Genomic DNA, 17500 nt, shown 5'->3' on the forward strand with positions numbered 1-17500 from the left:
CTTTCCTGTCCTTTCCTTAATACCTTTCTCTTTTCCTTTCCTTTCTCTTTCCTTTCCTTTCCTTTTCCATTACCTTTCCTCCTTTCCCCCTTTCCTTTCCTTTCCTTCCTTTCCTTTCCTTCCTTTCCTTTTTTCCTTTCCTTTCCTTTCCTGTTCCTTCCTTTCCTTTCCTTTCCTTTCCTTTCCTTTCCTTTCCTTTCCTTTCCTTTCCTTTCCTTCCTTCCTTTCTTTCCTTTCCTTTCCTTTCCTTTCCTTTCCTTTCTTTTCCTTTCCTTTCCTTTCCTTTCCTTTCCTTTTCCTTTCCTTTCCTTTCCTTTCCTTTCCTTTCCTTTCCTTTCCTTTCCTTTCCCTCCCCTTCTCGTTCCCTTCTTCCCATCTTTTTCTTGTTCTTCCCCCTTCTTTATCTTTTTCTTTGTCTCTCCTTTTCCTTTTTCCTTTTCCTTTTTCTTTTTCCCTTTCTCTTTCCCTTTTCCTTCCCCCTTTCCTTCCCCCTTTCCTTTTCTTTCTTTTCTTTTTCTCCCTCTCCCTCTCCCTCTCCAGTGGAGTTTTATCACCACATTTCTCTTCCAGGCACAATTTCCAGAGCGTTTTCCCCTCCCTTTTACTTCTCCAGTTCTTCCTCCTGCCCCCAGCACCTGGCAGGATCCTTCCAGGGGGTCACAGAGTGTGTGAAAAGCTGAGCAACGAACTGGAATAATCAGGGAAGGGAAATGCCAACCCCAGCTGCTCATTTGCTCATTTGTCACCTCTGGGATCAGCTCGGGGTGTTGGGACACCGAGTCCCAGTGCCCAGCAGGAGGTGATGGCTGACTGGGATGGGATATCAGCCTGCCCTGGGGGATGAGATCACAGGCACTATTTGGAGAGAATGGGCTTGTATTTAATGACACCAACCTCAAGCCTGTTCTTAAGGCTCTTCCTGTGGCCTGTCCTTTGCCAAAAATTGCAAAGGAAAAAACTGCAAAGGCAAAAATGGCAAAGGCAAAAAAAGTTTGGTGTAGCCCTGGTTTGTGCCTGAGGTGTTTTGGTTTTCTGAAATTCCTTTCCCAGGGGATTTTCTGTAAACAGGAGAAATGTTTTTGTAGCTGTACCTTTGTTATTCATTCCTTTCCCCAGGAGGGACTTCTCCTTGCTGTCCCTCTGCTCTGACCAATGGGAGTGAAGAGGTTTGTCTTTGTGTCACCAATCCAATTGGTCTGTGTGAAATGGGATAAAAGGGAGACACAGCCCAGAAATAAAGGAGTCATTTTCAGCCTCCTGAATCTCAGAGTCTGTTGGATAAAACAGAGTCAGCTGGGCACCGAAACCTGATCTAGAGGTGTCTTTTTGTGTATTTCTACCCTGCTGAAACAAATCTCAGGAAAGTGAGCCTGGATTTCTCTTTGGGAGAGGAATGAGGTGTCCTTACCTACGACCTTGAGGGTGATTCGGGCCCACTCGTACTGCCCGGCGTTCTTGACCTTGCAGATGTATTTCCCTGCGTCGCTGGACTGCAGGGAGATGATTTGCAGGGAGGCATCTCCAGCCAGGAAGTTGGAGGTGAAGGAAACACGGCCCTTCTGCTCCTCGTTCAGGTCATCATAAACACGGCCCCCGGAGTAGGTGATCACCTGAGGGGCAGAGCAGACTCGGAGTTGGTTTATTTTCTCGTGGAACAGCAAATCCAGGAGTTTCCAGGGGCTGCACATCCCCATTAAATGACTTTTCAAGGGTCATACAGGAAGCCTGGGGCAAGGTGGGAAAGCAAACCCGGGTTTCTGGCCTGAGATGATGCAAAAAGTGGATTTATTTCTGCTGGGGATTTATACTGGACACTAACACAGGTGTCAAAACAGGCAGCACAACACATCAAAGCAAGCTGGAAGTTTGGCTGGGCTAATTCAAGTCCCTGCAGACTGAATTTTTATAAAGACTAAACTATCGCCCTGCATTTTCTTGCTTTCAAGTGTTTGAATCTTTGCAGCCTGATTCTCACACTGCTTGATGTAAACTATATGCATTTTTATAAATTATCTGTGTGTTTGCATAGTTGTTCTCTGAGAAGAGAACTTGATTGATGGTCACAGTGACCAATGAGGTCCATGAGGTTGTGACCTTCTTGAGCCAATCCTGGCCTTCTGTAAAAAGTGTGTATAAGTGATGGAGTCAGAAAAATAAAGAAGCTTTTCCATGTGTGCCCTGCTGCTGCCTGCTGTCCTCTGTGAGGGTCCACACCCACGTCACAACTTGTCCCCCCTCTGAATGCAGGGGTGACACCAAACTGCTCTGTTTTGTTCTGAAACCAAGGATTTGAAAACTGGCCCTGCAAAATCCAAGGTTATTTTGAAAACCTGAACTTGATCTAATGAAGACTCACTAAATTAAAAAAAAAAAAAAAAAAAAAATCCATTGTAACACAACCTGTTCCAACACAACACATGTGGATATCAAATAACCCCTCCACATCCTAAACCTCTCTAAATCAGCTCTGGTTATTTTGAAAACTTGAACTTGATCTAATGAAGACTGACCACATTAAAAATAAAATCCATTGTAACAAAACCTGTTCAAGCACGGTACATGTGGATATCAAATAACTCTTCCACATCCTAAATCTCTCTACATCAGCTCTGTTTCCTCAACACCGCTTTCATCATCAATAAAAAACCTGCACAGCTCATCCAGCTCATCACAGGTGGGCTGTCAAACCAAGGGCTGGGCAGAAATAAAGTGATTTTCTGGGCAAACCCACCGCCTTCTGCACGGTCTCGGAGATGTGCAGCAGCCACTCGATGTCCAGCCCGCCCTGCTCCAGCAGCCCCAGGCGGTGGTGGCACGGCAGGGTCACGTTCTCCTCGGCCACTCTCTTGAATTCCGTCTGAGCCTCGCAGAGCCAAGCACAGCAGGAGGCTGCAAGACAAATGGGAGTGATCAGAATTTGGGGGGAATCATTGGTGGGTTGTTTTGGGGTTTTTTTTGCAGAATGTGTAGGTTGGAAGAGGTGGTAGATCTGGTTTGTCGCCCTGATTTTTCAGCCTTCTGACTGTTTTATATTTCTACTGGAGTTTTTTCATGCTTGTGACGTTAACAAAAACTTGTGTTTTGTAAATATACATTCCTTTCCAGGGGGAAAGACAAATTGATGGACTTCTAAGTTGGCCACTGAGGTCAAAGAAGTGTTACTCTCGTTCCTCAGTCCCTGAAGAAATTCCAAACCCTGTGTAAATCCCAAATAATAATAAATTTCCTTTTTCTCTGCTCAATTCTCAACCTGATGGGTGAGTGTGGTTCTCTCCTGTCCTCTAGTGACACTGGTTTGTGCCTGAAGTGTTTTGGTTTCTGAAATTCCTTTCCCAGGGAATTTTCTGTAAACAAGAGACATGTTTTTGGAATGGAAAATTATTTACATTTCTGTCCTTAGGAGAGACTTCTTGCTGTCCCTCTGCTGTGACCAATGGGAGTGAAGAGGTTTGTCTTTGTGTCACCAATCCAATTGGTCTGTGTGAAATGGGATAAAAGGGAGACACAGCCCAGAAATAAAGGAGTCATTTTCAGCCTCCTGAATCTCAGAGTCTGTGTCCTTGTGGTGTAAAACAGAGTCAGAAGAGACCTCCAGGATCATCGAGTCCAACCCAGCCCTGACACCTCAACTAAACCCTGGCCCTGAGTGCCACATGCAAGGATGGTGACTCCACCATTCCATTTTTCTCCAGAGACTATTCTACTTTGCTGGATTCTTCCTCATTTTCATCACAGCATCCAAGCAAAGCCCCCAGCTCAGGTCCCTGCATGGGTTGCAGCTGATTTAAGGAGACACCTCTGCAAATCCAGGCATTTTCACACTGATGCTGAAGCAGGAGCAGATGGGTTCACTCTCCTGGCCTGGCAGAGCTCCAGTGGCACCCACACCCTCTGCACACTCCGAAATTCACATAATCCCCCCTTGACGCTGTTTTACACCACAACAACACAGACTCTGAGATTCAGGAGGCTGAAAATGACTCCTTTATTTCTGGGCTGTGTCTCCCTTTTATCCCATTTCACACAGACCAATTGGATTGGTGACACAAAGACAAACCTCTTCACTCCCATTGGTCAGAGCAGAGGGACAGCAAGGAGAAGTCCCTCCTGGGGAAAGGAATGAAGAACAAAGTTACAGCTACAAAAACATTTCTCCTGTTTACAGAAAATTCCCTGGGAAAGGAATTTCAGAAAACCAAAACACCTCAGGCACAAAATCAGGGCTACACCCCCTCACCTCTTATTACCTGATTTCAAAATTGATATTTCCACCCAGAAAAACCAGTTTATCCCAAGCCTGACAAAGGCTTGGAGTCTCTTCTCTAACACCAGATTATATTTATGTATTTCAGGAATAAAAAAACCAGCCTGGGAAGAAGAGGGTTAAACTTAAGAAAAGCGTGGGATAAGTAGGATTGGGAAGTAACTTTGAATAAAAAGTGTGAGTTGTCAAAAATGGTTTGTCAGGATGTAAAAAAGAAATAAAAAAGGGAAGTGCCGAGAGAACCCGCTAGAGGGAAGCAGAGCCCTTGGAATGTGAGAAAATCCCCCAAAATGGGTTTGAAGGCCCTAAAACCCCTAAAAACCCTAAAAACCTAAAAATGGGATGTTCAGCCCTCACTGCCTTAGGCACGCTCTGCTCCAGGTTTTATTCTGAATTTTATTCTGAATTCAGGTTTTATTCTGAATTTGTGTGAAAACTGAGCAAAAATCCACCATCAGTTCTTGGCTCTGCCCATCCCTGACTGGTAATCGTGGATTCACTGTGGAAAGTTCAAATTAAATTAAATTAAATTAAAACTGACCCAGAGGATCAGAGAGAGGGAAAGTCACAGGCATTGGGGTCAGGGATCCCCCAGGGATAAAAATTTCCCAACCCAATTCCCCTGGGGCACCGACCCCGTTTCCCTTTGGGGTGTGAACATTCACAGGGCACTGGAGCTGTTCAAGTTTTGCTGTTCAAGGCAAAACCCTAAAACTGTTTCTTTTTTTTTTTTTTATTTTTTTTTCCTTGTGAAATGAAATGGGAGGAAATATTTTTGCTTCCTGGGCCAAATATTGCGAAAGTGCTGAAAACTGGGGAAGTTGAGAGCACTGGGAAGTCCCACGTGTGGCTGGACACACAGTCCTGGCAGGACAGAGAGGGCCATGGGAGGGTCCAGTTCCACAGGCTGGATTTATCCCTATATTTTAAATATTTTTATATACTATTAATATGCTTTTGTGCTATTTAAACTGTGGATCCTGAGCCTTCAAGTGAAAAACAAACAGAAAATTTGCACCTGATGTGACGCTTCCTCATTTTTTCCATTTCTTCAGGACCAACTTTTAGAAAATTCCTTCTCTTCCTGCTCCCATTCTCAGATCTGCCTCTGCATCCCCACCGCCAGCCCTCAGCTGCTGAGATCTGGATATTTGGATATTTGATTTATCTTTCCCAAACAATTTTTCAAGAATGACCATCTACCACATTAAACACCCAGAATTTGGATATTTGATTTATCCTTCCAAGACTCTTCATCAAGAACTGCCATCTACCACATAAAATACCCAGAATCTGGATTTGGATATTTAATTTATCCTTCACAAACTCTTTATCAGGAATTGCCACCTACCACATTAAATACTCAGAATTTGGATATTTGATTTATGTTTTCCAAACACTTTCTCAAGAATGACCATCTACTACATTAAATACTCAGAATTTGGATATTTGATTTATGTTTCCCAAACACTTTATTGAGAATGACCATCTACCACATTAAACACTCAGAATTCAGATTTGGATGTTTGATTTGTCCTTCCCAAACTCTTTCTCAAGGATTGCCATGTACCATATTAAATACCCAAAATCTGGATTTGGATATTTAATTTATCCTTCCCAAACACTTTTTCAAGAATTGCCATCTACCACATTAAATACCCAGAATTTGGATATTTGATTCATCCTTCCCAAACTCTTTCTTAGGAATTGCCATCCACCACATTAAATACCCAGAATCTGGATATTTGATTTATCCTTCCCAAGTCTTTATCAGGAGCTGCCATCTACTCCATTAAATACCCAGAATTTGGATTTGGATATTTGATTATCCTTCCCAAACATTTTATTGAGAATTACCATCTACTACATTAAATACCCAAAATTCGCATTTGGGTGTTTGATCTATCCTTCATAAACACTTTCTCAATAATGACCATCTACTACATTAAATACCCAGAATTCAGATTTGGATGTTTGATTTGTCCTTCCCAAACTCTTTATCAAGAATTGCCATCTACCATATTAAATACCCTAACTTTGGATATTTGATTCATCCCTCCCAAACTCTTTCTCAAGAAGGATCATCTACCACATTAAATACCCAGAATCTGGATTTGGATATTTAATTTATCCTTCCCAAACTCTTTCTCAAGAATCACCGTCTACTACATTAAATTCTCAGAAGTTGGATAATTGATTTATCCTTCCAAAACTCTTTCTCAATAATTGCCATCTACCACATTAAATACCCTGACTTTGGATATTTGATTTATTCTTCCCTACCACATTAAATACCCAGAATTTGGATATTTGGATATTTGATTTATCCTTCCTAATCTCTTTATCAAGGATTGCCATCTACTCCATTAAATACCCAGAATTTGGATATTTGATTTATGTTTGCCAAACTCTTTCTCAAGCATTGCCATCCCCCCATTAAATCCCAGTATTTTAGGGCAGGAGGCCCCATCCCAAAGCCCCATCTCCCCCTGCCCCGCTGGCAGTGGCAGCTCCTGTCCAGCCCCATCAGCCGCTTTCTTTAGAGGGAAGAGTGATCCACTTTATCTCTGGATTCTCCGCTCCCAAAGCTCCAGCTGCCAGATCCAATTAGAATTCCTGCCCGGGATGAGCCCAGCTCTCCCCAGAGCTGCCCTCACTCATTAGCACTGACACTCCACATCACTGATCGATAACTTTAATTTGGCCACCACAACAGGGACGTTCACGTCACATTTGCCACGTTTTCCAAGCCCTGAGGGTTCCTGTGAGACCTCGCAGGTGTTCTGAGTTTTAAAACTTCATCCTGCTCCAGGTTTTTCCTTAAAACTTTAAGAAAATTATGTATATATATATTTAAAAAAAAAAATTAAAAATACATAATTTCCTTAAATTTTTTCTGTTTATATATATATACATATATATACACATATAATATATATAATATACTATTATGTATTATTATATTATTATATTTACACACATATATTATATAATATATATAATAATAATATATATAATTTCCTTAAAGTTTTTTATATATAATTTAATATAATATAATATAATATAATATAATGTAATATAATATAATATAATATATATAATATAATACAATACAATACAATATAATATAATATAATATAATATAATATAATATATATAATATATTATATATATAGACTGTAGAATATAGAATATATATGTATATAATTTTATATATAATATATATTATGTATATAATTTTATATATGATATATAAATATATATTTGTTATATATATAGATATAAAGTTATATATTATAGATAATATATATTATATAATATATATATTATATAGATAAACTATATAATTATTGTATTATAATATTACTATATATTATATATAGTTTTTATATATCACATATTATATAAAATATATATAAAAACTAGATTTTTAATTTTAGTTTATATTTTATATATAAATTATATAGACATATAAATATAAATTATTGATACATAAAATATAAACGAAAATTAAATTATATCTCTCTATAAAATATAAACTAAAATGATGAATCTTTTGCAAGGCCGTGTCAGAGTTTTCATTCCCTTCTGGCTCAGGCAGGCTGGGCTCAGCAGAGCTCACACCTTAGAGGAATTCTTGCTGCTCCCAGGAAATATCTGTGCATTTGAGGAAGAATTTATAATCTAAACTCGTCATCTAAATGGGGAGATAAACCAGGGAGACATCCAGTGACAAATTCCTAGAGCAACCTTTATTTTATTTTCAAAGAATCAGAAATAATTCAGGGCTGATTCATCCCTGAGCCAGTACCCAAACTCAGACACTGTGCAAACTTTTCCACAACATTATTAGGAAAAAAAATCTCATTTAAACCTTCCTGATTTGTCTCTTTAATCCTTATTGATGCTTCACCAACACCTGAAAACTCCCACAGGAGCTGAACTTCTGCAGGTTCTCTCACTTTATTTCCTTCCAGTCACTCATATGTTGAAAAGAAGATAAAAACAGCCTTTTATAATAACCCAACATAAGAGCCAGGTAGGAAAATAACCCACAAGAAAATTCCAAGAGGCCTCAACATGAACAAATCTCTATTTTCCCCATTTTGGGCAGGGTTTCTCTGCAGCAAATGGGGATAAAATGCTGATTTAGGTGTAGATGGTGCAGGGATTTATGGCACATGAGGAAAAAGGAGCCAGAAAGGGGTGCAGATTTTATTGTCCAAAGAAAAAATCCTTCTAGATTTTATTGTCCAAAGAAAAATAAATTTTTCCCCCTCCCCACTTGAAGTTTTGTGTAAAAAAGGGAATTTTTGCCCCTTCCAGGACACAGGGGCTGCAAAGGGATTTATTTATTTATCTTCCAAACCTCCCCTCACAAAGCCCTGGGTGGCCTTAAGGGCTGGATCCTGCACACAATAGATGAAAAAAAAGGGATGATTTTCCCAGAAATCACATCCAGAATTTCTGCAGGCTCCGCAGTTCTTGCCCAACAACTGCTTTTGGCTTCCCATGTGTTTTGCTTTAGGGGAAATTAGGGAGGAAATTTTTGAATGGGTTTTTTTAGGAGGCCAAATTTAATTTTTTTTCTTTTTTTTTTTTTTTTTTTTTTTTTTTAGTTAGTTTGGGAAAAGAATTTTTTTTTTTTGAAGAAAAGTGGAAAAATTATTTATTTAACAAATAAATTGTTTATAAGTATAAGAAATGAATAATATGAAATAATAAAAATTTTTGCTGCAACTCACCCCACACCCTGCAGACCACTGACAACCCTCCTCTCATCCCTCCCCGGGCTGAAATCTATGAAAAACAGATTTTAATCAAACCCAAAGCCATCCAAACAGTGCCCAGCTTGACCAGGGGAAAGACTCAAAAGGGTTTTTTTTTATTTAACAAATAAATTGCTTATAAGTATAAGAAATATTTATTTTTTTTGCTGCTCTGAAGAGAGATTGGGGATACAAAGCATCATAGTCACCCTAGGACACCGTGGCTCCAGCAGGAGGTGGGATTGGTTTTCCTGCTTATCCCAGCTCTTTTTTTTTTAATTATTATTATTTTTATTTTTATTTAAATGCTTTTGGAAGCGCTGTCCTGCAGGCTTTGGGTGGCACAGCCGACTGTTCCCTGCATTGTCCCCAGGACAATAACTCACCCCACACCCTGCAGACCACTGAAAATCCTCCTTTCATCCCTCCCCTGGCTGAAATCTATGAAAAACAGATTTTAATCAAACCCAAAGCCATCCACACAGAGCCCAGCTTGACCAGGGGAAGGACTCAAAAGGGTTTTTTTATCCCTCTCAGCCCCTTCTGCCTTGCACACGTGGCAGAGTTTAAATTAAAAAAATTAAATAAATAAAATATGGACAACAGGCTGGATCCCTCAGCAAAAGATGTCAGGCTCGAGGAATTCCTCAGATCTCGTTTCAACGTTTTTAAGGAGTTCTCATTGTGAGTGTGTGTCATAAAAGGGTTTGGATTTCAGCAGACTCAGCCCTTTGGAGGGGGTGCAGAGGGAAGGAGCCTTTGCAACACACAGAGAGCAGCAAACTCTGAATAAACCCAGACTGTGCTCGGCCTGACCACAAATTCTGTGCCCCCAAAGCAGCTTTTTCATGCCTGAATCCTTCCAGAATCCCACATTTTCTGAATCTTTCCATACCCGTTCCCATTATTTGTATGTGCACACCCTCCCCACATATCCCAACATCAAATATACATCAGCAGACAAGCAGAATCAAAGGGGAAATAAATGCTTTGCTGATGTTTTTATTTGTTGGCAAATCCCCGTCCTAAAAGCTAAAGAGCTGCCGGACTTAAATCTTTCATTAGGTTCAGAAGGTTTGAATTAGGGAGCAGGGCTAAAAATAGATTTTGCTGTTTAAAAAGTAATGGGTTGTGCTGTATCACTTAACTGCTGGAATTAGGAGGAACAGCCTAGAAAAAGATTCAGAGGATGAAGAGAAAAGAAATGCACAACAATCCCTTGTAAGCTGAGCCCAACTACACCGAGCTCACTTAAAATGTGAATATCCAGAACAGGTTTTCAACAATTTCAGCTTCTTCAGGAGCATCTGTGCAGTTTGTCCTTCAGGGATGCATTTTTATGATTTATTTTGGCTTTTTAGCAAAGGTGAGATTTGTGACAGACCATTCCTGGTGTCCAGGGAGGGGCAGAAATTCCACTTGTGGTTTTCCTGCAGCTCCAGAGCGACTCAGGGATCTCTGCTGAGGAAAACTTCCCTGCACACCCCAGCCAGGGCAAGAATTCTAATAGCATCCACACACACACACACACAGAGTTTGTGGCCTGTCTGAACAATTCCCAGCTCACCTGTGATGGGAGCTCTGCCTGTTTGTGTTCATTAGGATCAAAGCCTTTCCTGGGTGCAGGTGTGATGGGAGCAGGGAGCAAACCCAGCTTGTCCTCCCCATGGCAGGAACTGTCCCCTGCAGATGAGTTCTGTCCCCTGCAGATGAGTTTTGTCTCCTTCATCCTTCTCTGGGATCCTCCTGAAAGTCATCCTCACATCTCTGGGACTCCTCTGGGGGAAAACATCTTCCCAAGAAGGAGGGTTTGGCCTCACCCACTCTTCCAAAATCCAGATTGTTGGAAAAAACACTTCAATGCATACAGAAATCCCATGCTAAAGCTGCTGAAATACTCAATTTTTAGTAAAAAACAGCCCAAATAAGCAACAACTTCCTACTTAAACCAACACAGGGAGAATAAACATCCACAAAACCACACCAGAGCGTTCCTTCAGCTGGATAATCCTTCATTTCCTCACTGTTCTGTGCTAAAATCAAAGGATCTGGAAACAGAACGTGTCTAAATGAGGAATAATGTGTTTGGGAGTTAAAAAACAAAAAGGACAGCCTGCCATGTTGCAGCTCTGAGCCACTCCCCCATGCCAGGAATTTGGGATGTTTCACATCTGTTGGAGCCTCATCTTGCTGGAATCTTATAGGAAATGATTTACTGAGTTCTGTTGCAGTGTGCATTTTGGGTTAGAAAACCCAAAATGCACACGGCAACAGAACTCAGTAAATCACTTCCAGAAGGACCATAGAGTTCCTCTATGAAAAAAAAACAACAACAAAACAACCCAAGAGCTCTCCCCCCATCCAGCACTAAAGAGAAAAAAACCCTGAGTGTTTTGCAAGGAGCAGATTCAGGATTTGAGCTGCTGGAGCAGGAGGCTGACAAGGACTTTTATGGCCAAGGAATTACATCCCGAGTGGAACTTGCGTGACTGGGGAGCCAAAGCTCTGAAGTGCTGCAGACACCACAGACAAGCTCCACACTCAAGTGTTTGAGGCTCAGTGAGGCTCGAAATTAAACTCTGGAGAGGCCAAACATGTTCTCCCAGCTCAGCAGGGATGGCAGACACAGGCACAGGGGGGTTTTATGTCCCCTTGGACTCTTTTATCTGACTTTTTTTTTTCAGGTTTGTGTTTTTTTTTTTTTTTTTTTTTTTTTTTTTTTTTTAAAGTTTTTTTTTTTAGTTTTTTAGTTTTTTAGTTTTTTGGGGTTTTTTTTGTTTTTTTGGGGTTTTTTTTTGGTTTTTTTTTGTTTGTTTGTTCGGTTGGTTTTTTGGTTTTTTTTTTTTTTTGAGTTTTGTTGTTTTTGTTGCTTGTTTTTAGGGTTTTTTTTTTTTTTTTTTTTTTTTTTTTTTTTTTTTTTTTTTTTTTTTCCTGCGGGTAAAGCAAGGACGAAGCAAATCCGTGTTGTTTTACCCCAGAGTTACGAGCAGAGCCCATAAAGGCCGAGAGCCCCACTGGTGATGCTCAGAGCACAGCAGTCCCCTGCCAGCGCTGGGAGGCCAAAACAAACAGCAGACACATCTCCTGCAGACAGCCCTGCACATTCCTCACCCCAGGGAGGGGAGCCTGGAGGCGGCCACGGCCCCCTGGGGCTCATTGAGGCAGCTCAGGCTGTGCCCTGGGACATCCTGACACACAGCCGGGCCAAGGGTCCCCTGTCCCCACTGTCCCCAGTGTCCCCAGTGTCCCCAGTGAGCCCAGCCCGGCCCCAGCACAGCCTCCCTGCCTCCAGCCAAAGGAATTTGGGAAGGGAAAACAGCCTGGATGCAACAGCCAGAGTGTTATAAATATGTTATATAGAGAGAATGAGTTGTTACAACGTTGATACTGATTTATTAAAAAAATATGGATATCGATTGGATAAATCACATGGCGAGGCAGGTAGGAGAAGTGCTCTCTCAGTAAAGTCTAGGAGCCCATAAAAAACCCCACCAACCCATTTCAAAAAACAAACTACACATGCTTAATAACTTTCTAACTAATTACCAGACAAAACAAACAAACAAAAATATACCAAAATTATAAATATACATTTATATTTCAAATATTCAATACTCCTATACATAAACCCCCCTATAATCATCTACAAATTACACCTGTAAATTTAAAAACTATCTCACACACTGCCCATCATCATAATAAACATACAACTTTAAACTATTAAAAAGTCTTTATCCATCATAATAAAATATTAATATTAAATCAATATCCATATTTTTTTTTAATGAATCAGACACAAAGTTATGTTATGAGATGAAGAGGATGGTGGGTTGTGTAAATTCCCTTATAGTGGGGTATGGCCCCACTGCTCCCGTCCCCTCTGAGTGAGGGGCTGGCCCAGGCTGGTGTCACAGCACAGGTGACCTTGGTGACACCTGAGAGGGACAGGCAGGATGGGAGGTGGCTCCTCCTCCCTGTGCTGGAAGAGGAGGGTCAGATCCACAGAGCCCTGCAGAGCCTCTGAATTGGAACCAGATGTGCCGAGCCTGGGGGAGGCTGTGCAAACACTGAGCCCTGCGCGCCGCCCTGTCCAAGTTTTTCCAAGAGTTTCCAAGTGGGTGACGTGAAGGGTTTGGAATTGAGGCTGCAGAGGAGTGAGCAAAGCTCAGGGAGAGCAGAAAAAATGTTTCATGGAGCAAAGCCTCTGGTTTTTGGAGGTTTGCTGAGCAGGAGTGGGGCTGGGATTGTGCTGGTGATGCTTTACCAGCAGAAATATCAACAGTGCCCAGAAATTACTCTGTTTCACACCACAACGACACAGACTCTGAGATTCAGGAGGCTGAAAATGACTCCTTTATTTCTGGGCTGTGTCTCCCTTTTATCCCATTTCACACAGACCAATTGGATTGGTGACACAAAGACAAACCTCTTCACTCCCATTGGTCAGAGCAGAGGGACAGCAAGGAGAAGTCCCTCCTGGGGAAAGGGATGAATAACAAAGGTACAGCTACAAAAACATTTCTCCTGTTTACAGAAAATTCCCTGAGAAAAAAAAAAATTCAAAAAACCAAAACCCTTCAGGTGTGGAACCAGGGCTACACAACAATCCTTCCTGGGGAAATCTTGGATGAGCCAGGGAAGGGATGTGGGATGGTTTTACCAGCACAGCACCAGTGCACACTCTGTGTGAGTAAATTCACTGTTCCTGGTGTCCAGTGGTGGTTCATCAAATGCCCCTCAGTATTCCTCAGGGAATTCTTAAGGATTCCTTTGTGGATTCAAGACAAGTGAAAAAAACACAATCCTGCAGTACTCAGCAACCTCATGCAACCAGAAATCTTACTTGCCATAAAAAGGCCAAATTCTATCCCTGAAAAGGCCAGAATTAACTTTCAGCACCAACCCACATCGAGCCCAAAGTCTAAAGAGGCTTGGGAATATTAAAATTAAAATCACTGAAGCACTCCCTCAGCCAAGGAGCTTCCCAGGCAGCTCTAAATGTGTTTCCTTTCCCTCATTGCACCTTAAAAAAATCCAGTGCAAGCAGGAGAGTCTGGCTTTCCATCCCTGGAGACTCCAGAACAGAAAACAAGGCACCAGCACTGCATGTCCCAATTTAAAGGTTCACGGCGTGCCTGTGCACAGGAATGTGTGAAATCCCTTTGGTCCAGGCAGTTTTATCAGGGAATTTGTCCAGGTGTTTACAGCCAAGGCTTTCAGGGATGCAGCTGGGAGTTTGTCAGTGCACATCTCACACTCCTGGAGGGAAGAAGCACCAATGGCTGGCAGATTGTCAGATTTTTTTATTTTTTTTTTTTTTCTTTCTTTCTTGTTTTATTTTGTTTTGTTTTGTTTCCAGGCGTCTTTGTGTTCCTTTGTGTCCCTTAAAGATTTGAAAGCAAGGAAACCTAAATATTCCATCCCTAAACATCAGAAATTTCACCCCTTTCGCCTGGTTTCAGAAAGATTAAGATGGTTTCAGTGAGAATTTCTAGGATTTCTTTTGTCTGAGGAATATTCTGAGCCCGCAGCCTCCCAGGGAATCTCTTGTTGCTGTCAGTTCAGGGACACACAAGTGAAGGAGCACAGAAATGAAGTTCTCTGCCCAAGGCAGACACGGAGCAGAATCCAGAATACAAACCCAAAGAGACAGCAACAAAACTGTTTTCAGAGCTGTGTTTGTCCATCAGATCCCTCCTCGCCCATTCTGAAATCCGAGGAGAAGTTGCATCAGCTAACTCTGAAAACTGAGGAGATTGGAAGAGACTCCAGAGATTGATAAGGGCTCCCAATAAAATGTTGTTGTGCTGAGGATTTTCTCTCCCTTTTTTTAATCCCTTTGCAACAAGGTGTGAGATTTTAATCAGGAGGCAGTGGGCTGATTATGCTTGTCTGCTGCTGGGTGTCCTGGAAATTCAGCTTGTTCTAAACTTGCCCAAAAAAAGAGACCAGGAAACCCAAGGTGTTCACAGGAGAATTTCATCCCTCCCTGCAGGAGGCAAAGGGGAAAAACTGGGGTGGTTGAGCTCCCCAGTTCTTGCCTCAATTCCCTCTCGTGATCCTGGAAATGCAGATAACCCCCAGGTTCACATCTGCAAACCCCACAAAATCTGCTTTCCTGCATGTCGGGAAAGATGAGACAGGAAAAGCTCACAAATATGATTGCCTGGCAAGAGATACTAAAGATATAAAACCTGAGAGTGAAATAGAAATGAAAACCAGCTTTGAGATGTGATCATGGCAGGCAAGAAGACGGGGATGAGCTGGAGATGGGCTGAAGGATGGAAAACAAAAGGACTCAAGGGAGTAGCCCTGCCAAGGTATTGGGAAAAAATAGATCAGAAAAGTCTCTTTAGAGTTTAGAATATAGGATGATATGGTGATAGAGCAGTTCTCACAGGCTGTGTGCAAAGTTTGTAGATTTTGTATCTCGCGCCAGTTGGTCACTGTAAATTAGAATATTCAACACCAAAGGAGATAGAATGGATTGGAACAAGGTCCTCACTCTCTGACCTCCTTTACCCCTGTGATCTCTCTCACCTCACACCCTCTTGTTCTCTCTCCCTCTCTCTTTGGGGTTCCCTCCAGCCCAGGCTGTGGCTGAAGGCAAAGCCCTTTTTACCCACGACCCTTGCAATAAACCCACGTGTGTCTAGAATATCTCAGCTCTGCAGAGTTCCCTCTCCCTGCCCTCCATGGATGCCCTCACACCTGCAAAGAATTTGTAATATTGCAATTTACTGTTCCAATGGGTTCATTTCGGCTCTGAAAATTCCCAATGTTCAGGAGCCAGAATTGCCAGGGGAAGCCACCAGAACCTTTGTCTGCTCTCTGGAGCTCTTCCTCAGGGGCCAGTCAGGGTTGTGTCACAAGAGGACACGAAAAGAACCACACTCGCCCATCAGGATGGAAGATGAAAAGGAAAAGGGACTTTATTTTGGGAATCTCAGTTTATATCATTTTTGGGATTTGGTCAAGGATTGAGAGATGAGGGGAACACCCCTCTGACCCCAGTGGCCAACTCAGAAGTCCATCACTTTGTAAGGAATGTATTATTTACCAAATATGAGTCTTGGTTTTTGTTACAACGGGTGAGAACTCTCCAGTCCAAGAATGAAAACAATCAGAAGGCTGAAAAAGGGCTGTGTAGTGGTTTCTGTGGATGGCAGGGAGAAGGAACTTTGCAGAGCGGAGATATTCTAGAAACACGTGGGTTTATTACAAGGGTGGTGGGTAAAGAGGGCTTTGCCTTCAGCCACCAGCCTGGGCTGGAGGGAACCCCAAAGAGAGAATGGGGAGAGAGAGAGAGAAGAGAGCTCAGGGGGAAAAACGGGGCAGGAGCAGGGGAAAAACGTGGGGAGAAAACAGGAGCAAGAGAGAGAGGGGAAGAGAGGGGCGAAGCAAGAGAGAGCAAGTGAAGAGAAGAGCAAGGACCCTGTTACAATACATGATATCTTTTTTTGTGTTGAATATTCTAATTTACAGTGACCAACCAGTGCAAGATACAAAACCTACAAACTTTGCATGCAGCCTATGAGAACTACTATATTACCATATCGTTTTATATTCTAAACTCTAAAGACTGCTTTTCTTATCTCCTTGTTCCCTGATACCTTGGCAGAGTGGAAAGGCGACATTCCTGAGTCTTTTGTTTTCCTGTCTTTCAACCCATCTCCAGCTCATCCCCGTCTTCCTGCCTGCCATGATCACATCTCAAAGCTGCCCTTCATTTCTATTTCACTCACAGCTTTTACATCTGCAGTATTTCTTACCATACAATCATATCCATAAGTCCTTCCTGTCCCACCTTTCCCAACAGGGCTGGCTGGAGTTTTAAGGCCCAGCCCTCAGTCCCTGCTCAGCCCATCCCCGTCACCTCCACGGGATGTTCATCTGTGGGCTCCTAATTGCACATAACAGGCTCTGACATCTCACTTACCCACTACAAGCACCACTAATATGATACAAAATGAATGCCTAATGTATTAACACTCTGTCACTTTTCATCTCCACTCAGCCTCAAAGCCTCGGCCACAGCTGCCCTAAAGGCACAAAATGAACAGCAGCAACTCCTCCCCATCACCCCCAGAAGTCTTGTAAGGGAGATGTTGAACTCTGCAAGACTTCAGAGAGGGAGCTGAGGTACAAATCTGCCAAGCTGAGGAGCAGCAGCTTCGCTCAGAGCAGTGATGGTCACACTGGTGGTTTTGGGGCTACCTAAAAACAGAGGGCAGAGCATTGCCAGGGCTGAGCTGAGCTCTGAGGATGCAGAACCTGGGGAAGGACAGGGATGTTCAGGAATGGGGAAAAGGAGGGAATGGAGGGGATTTGCAGAATCACGGAATCACAGAATTCACAGAATCACAGAATTCATAGAGTCACGGAATGATAGAATTCACAGAATTCACACAATTCACAAAATTCACAGAATCACAGAGTCACAGAATACAGAATCCCATAATTCACA

The 17500-nt window shown here is 42.1% G+C and overlaps 1 protein-coding gene across 1 annotated transcript in view; it reads right to left on the reverse strand.

The window, feature by feature from the left end:
- The window catches only part of CLMP (CXADR like cell adhesion molecule), a 60246-nt gene that overhangs the window by 7931 nt on the left and 34815 nt on the right, over positions 1–17500 (reverse strand). Inside the window, 3 exon segments of the mRNA XM_083877938.1 lie at positions 895–958; positions 1409–1610; positions 2732–2889. Coding sequence (XP_083734064.1) covers positions 895–958; positions 1409–1610; positions 2732–2889 — 424 coding nt within the window.

The sequence above is a fragment of the Zosterops lateralis genome (assembly GCF_965231275.1).
Source record: "Zosterops lateralis genome assembly, chromosome: 25".
Taxonomy (NCBI): Eukaryota; Metazoa; Chordata; class Aves; order Passeriformes; family Zosteropidae; genus Zosterops; species Zosterops lateralis.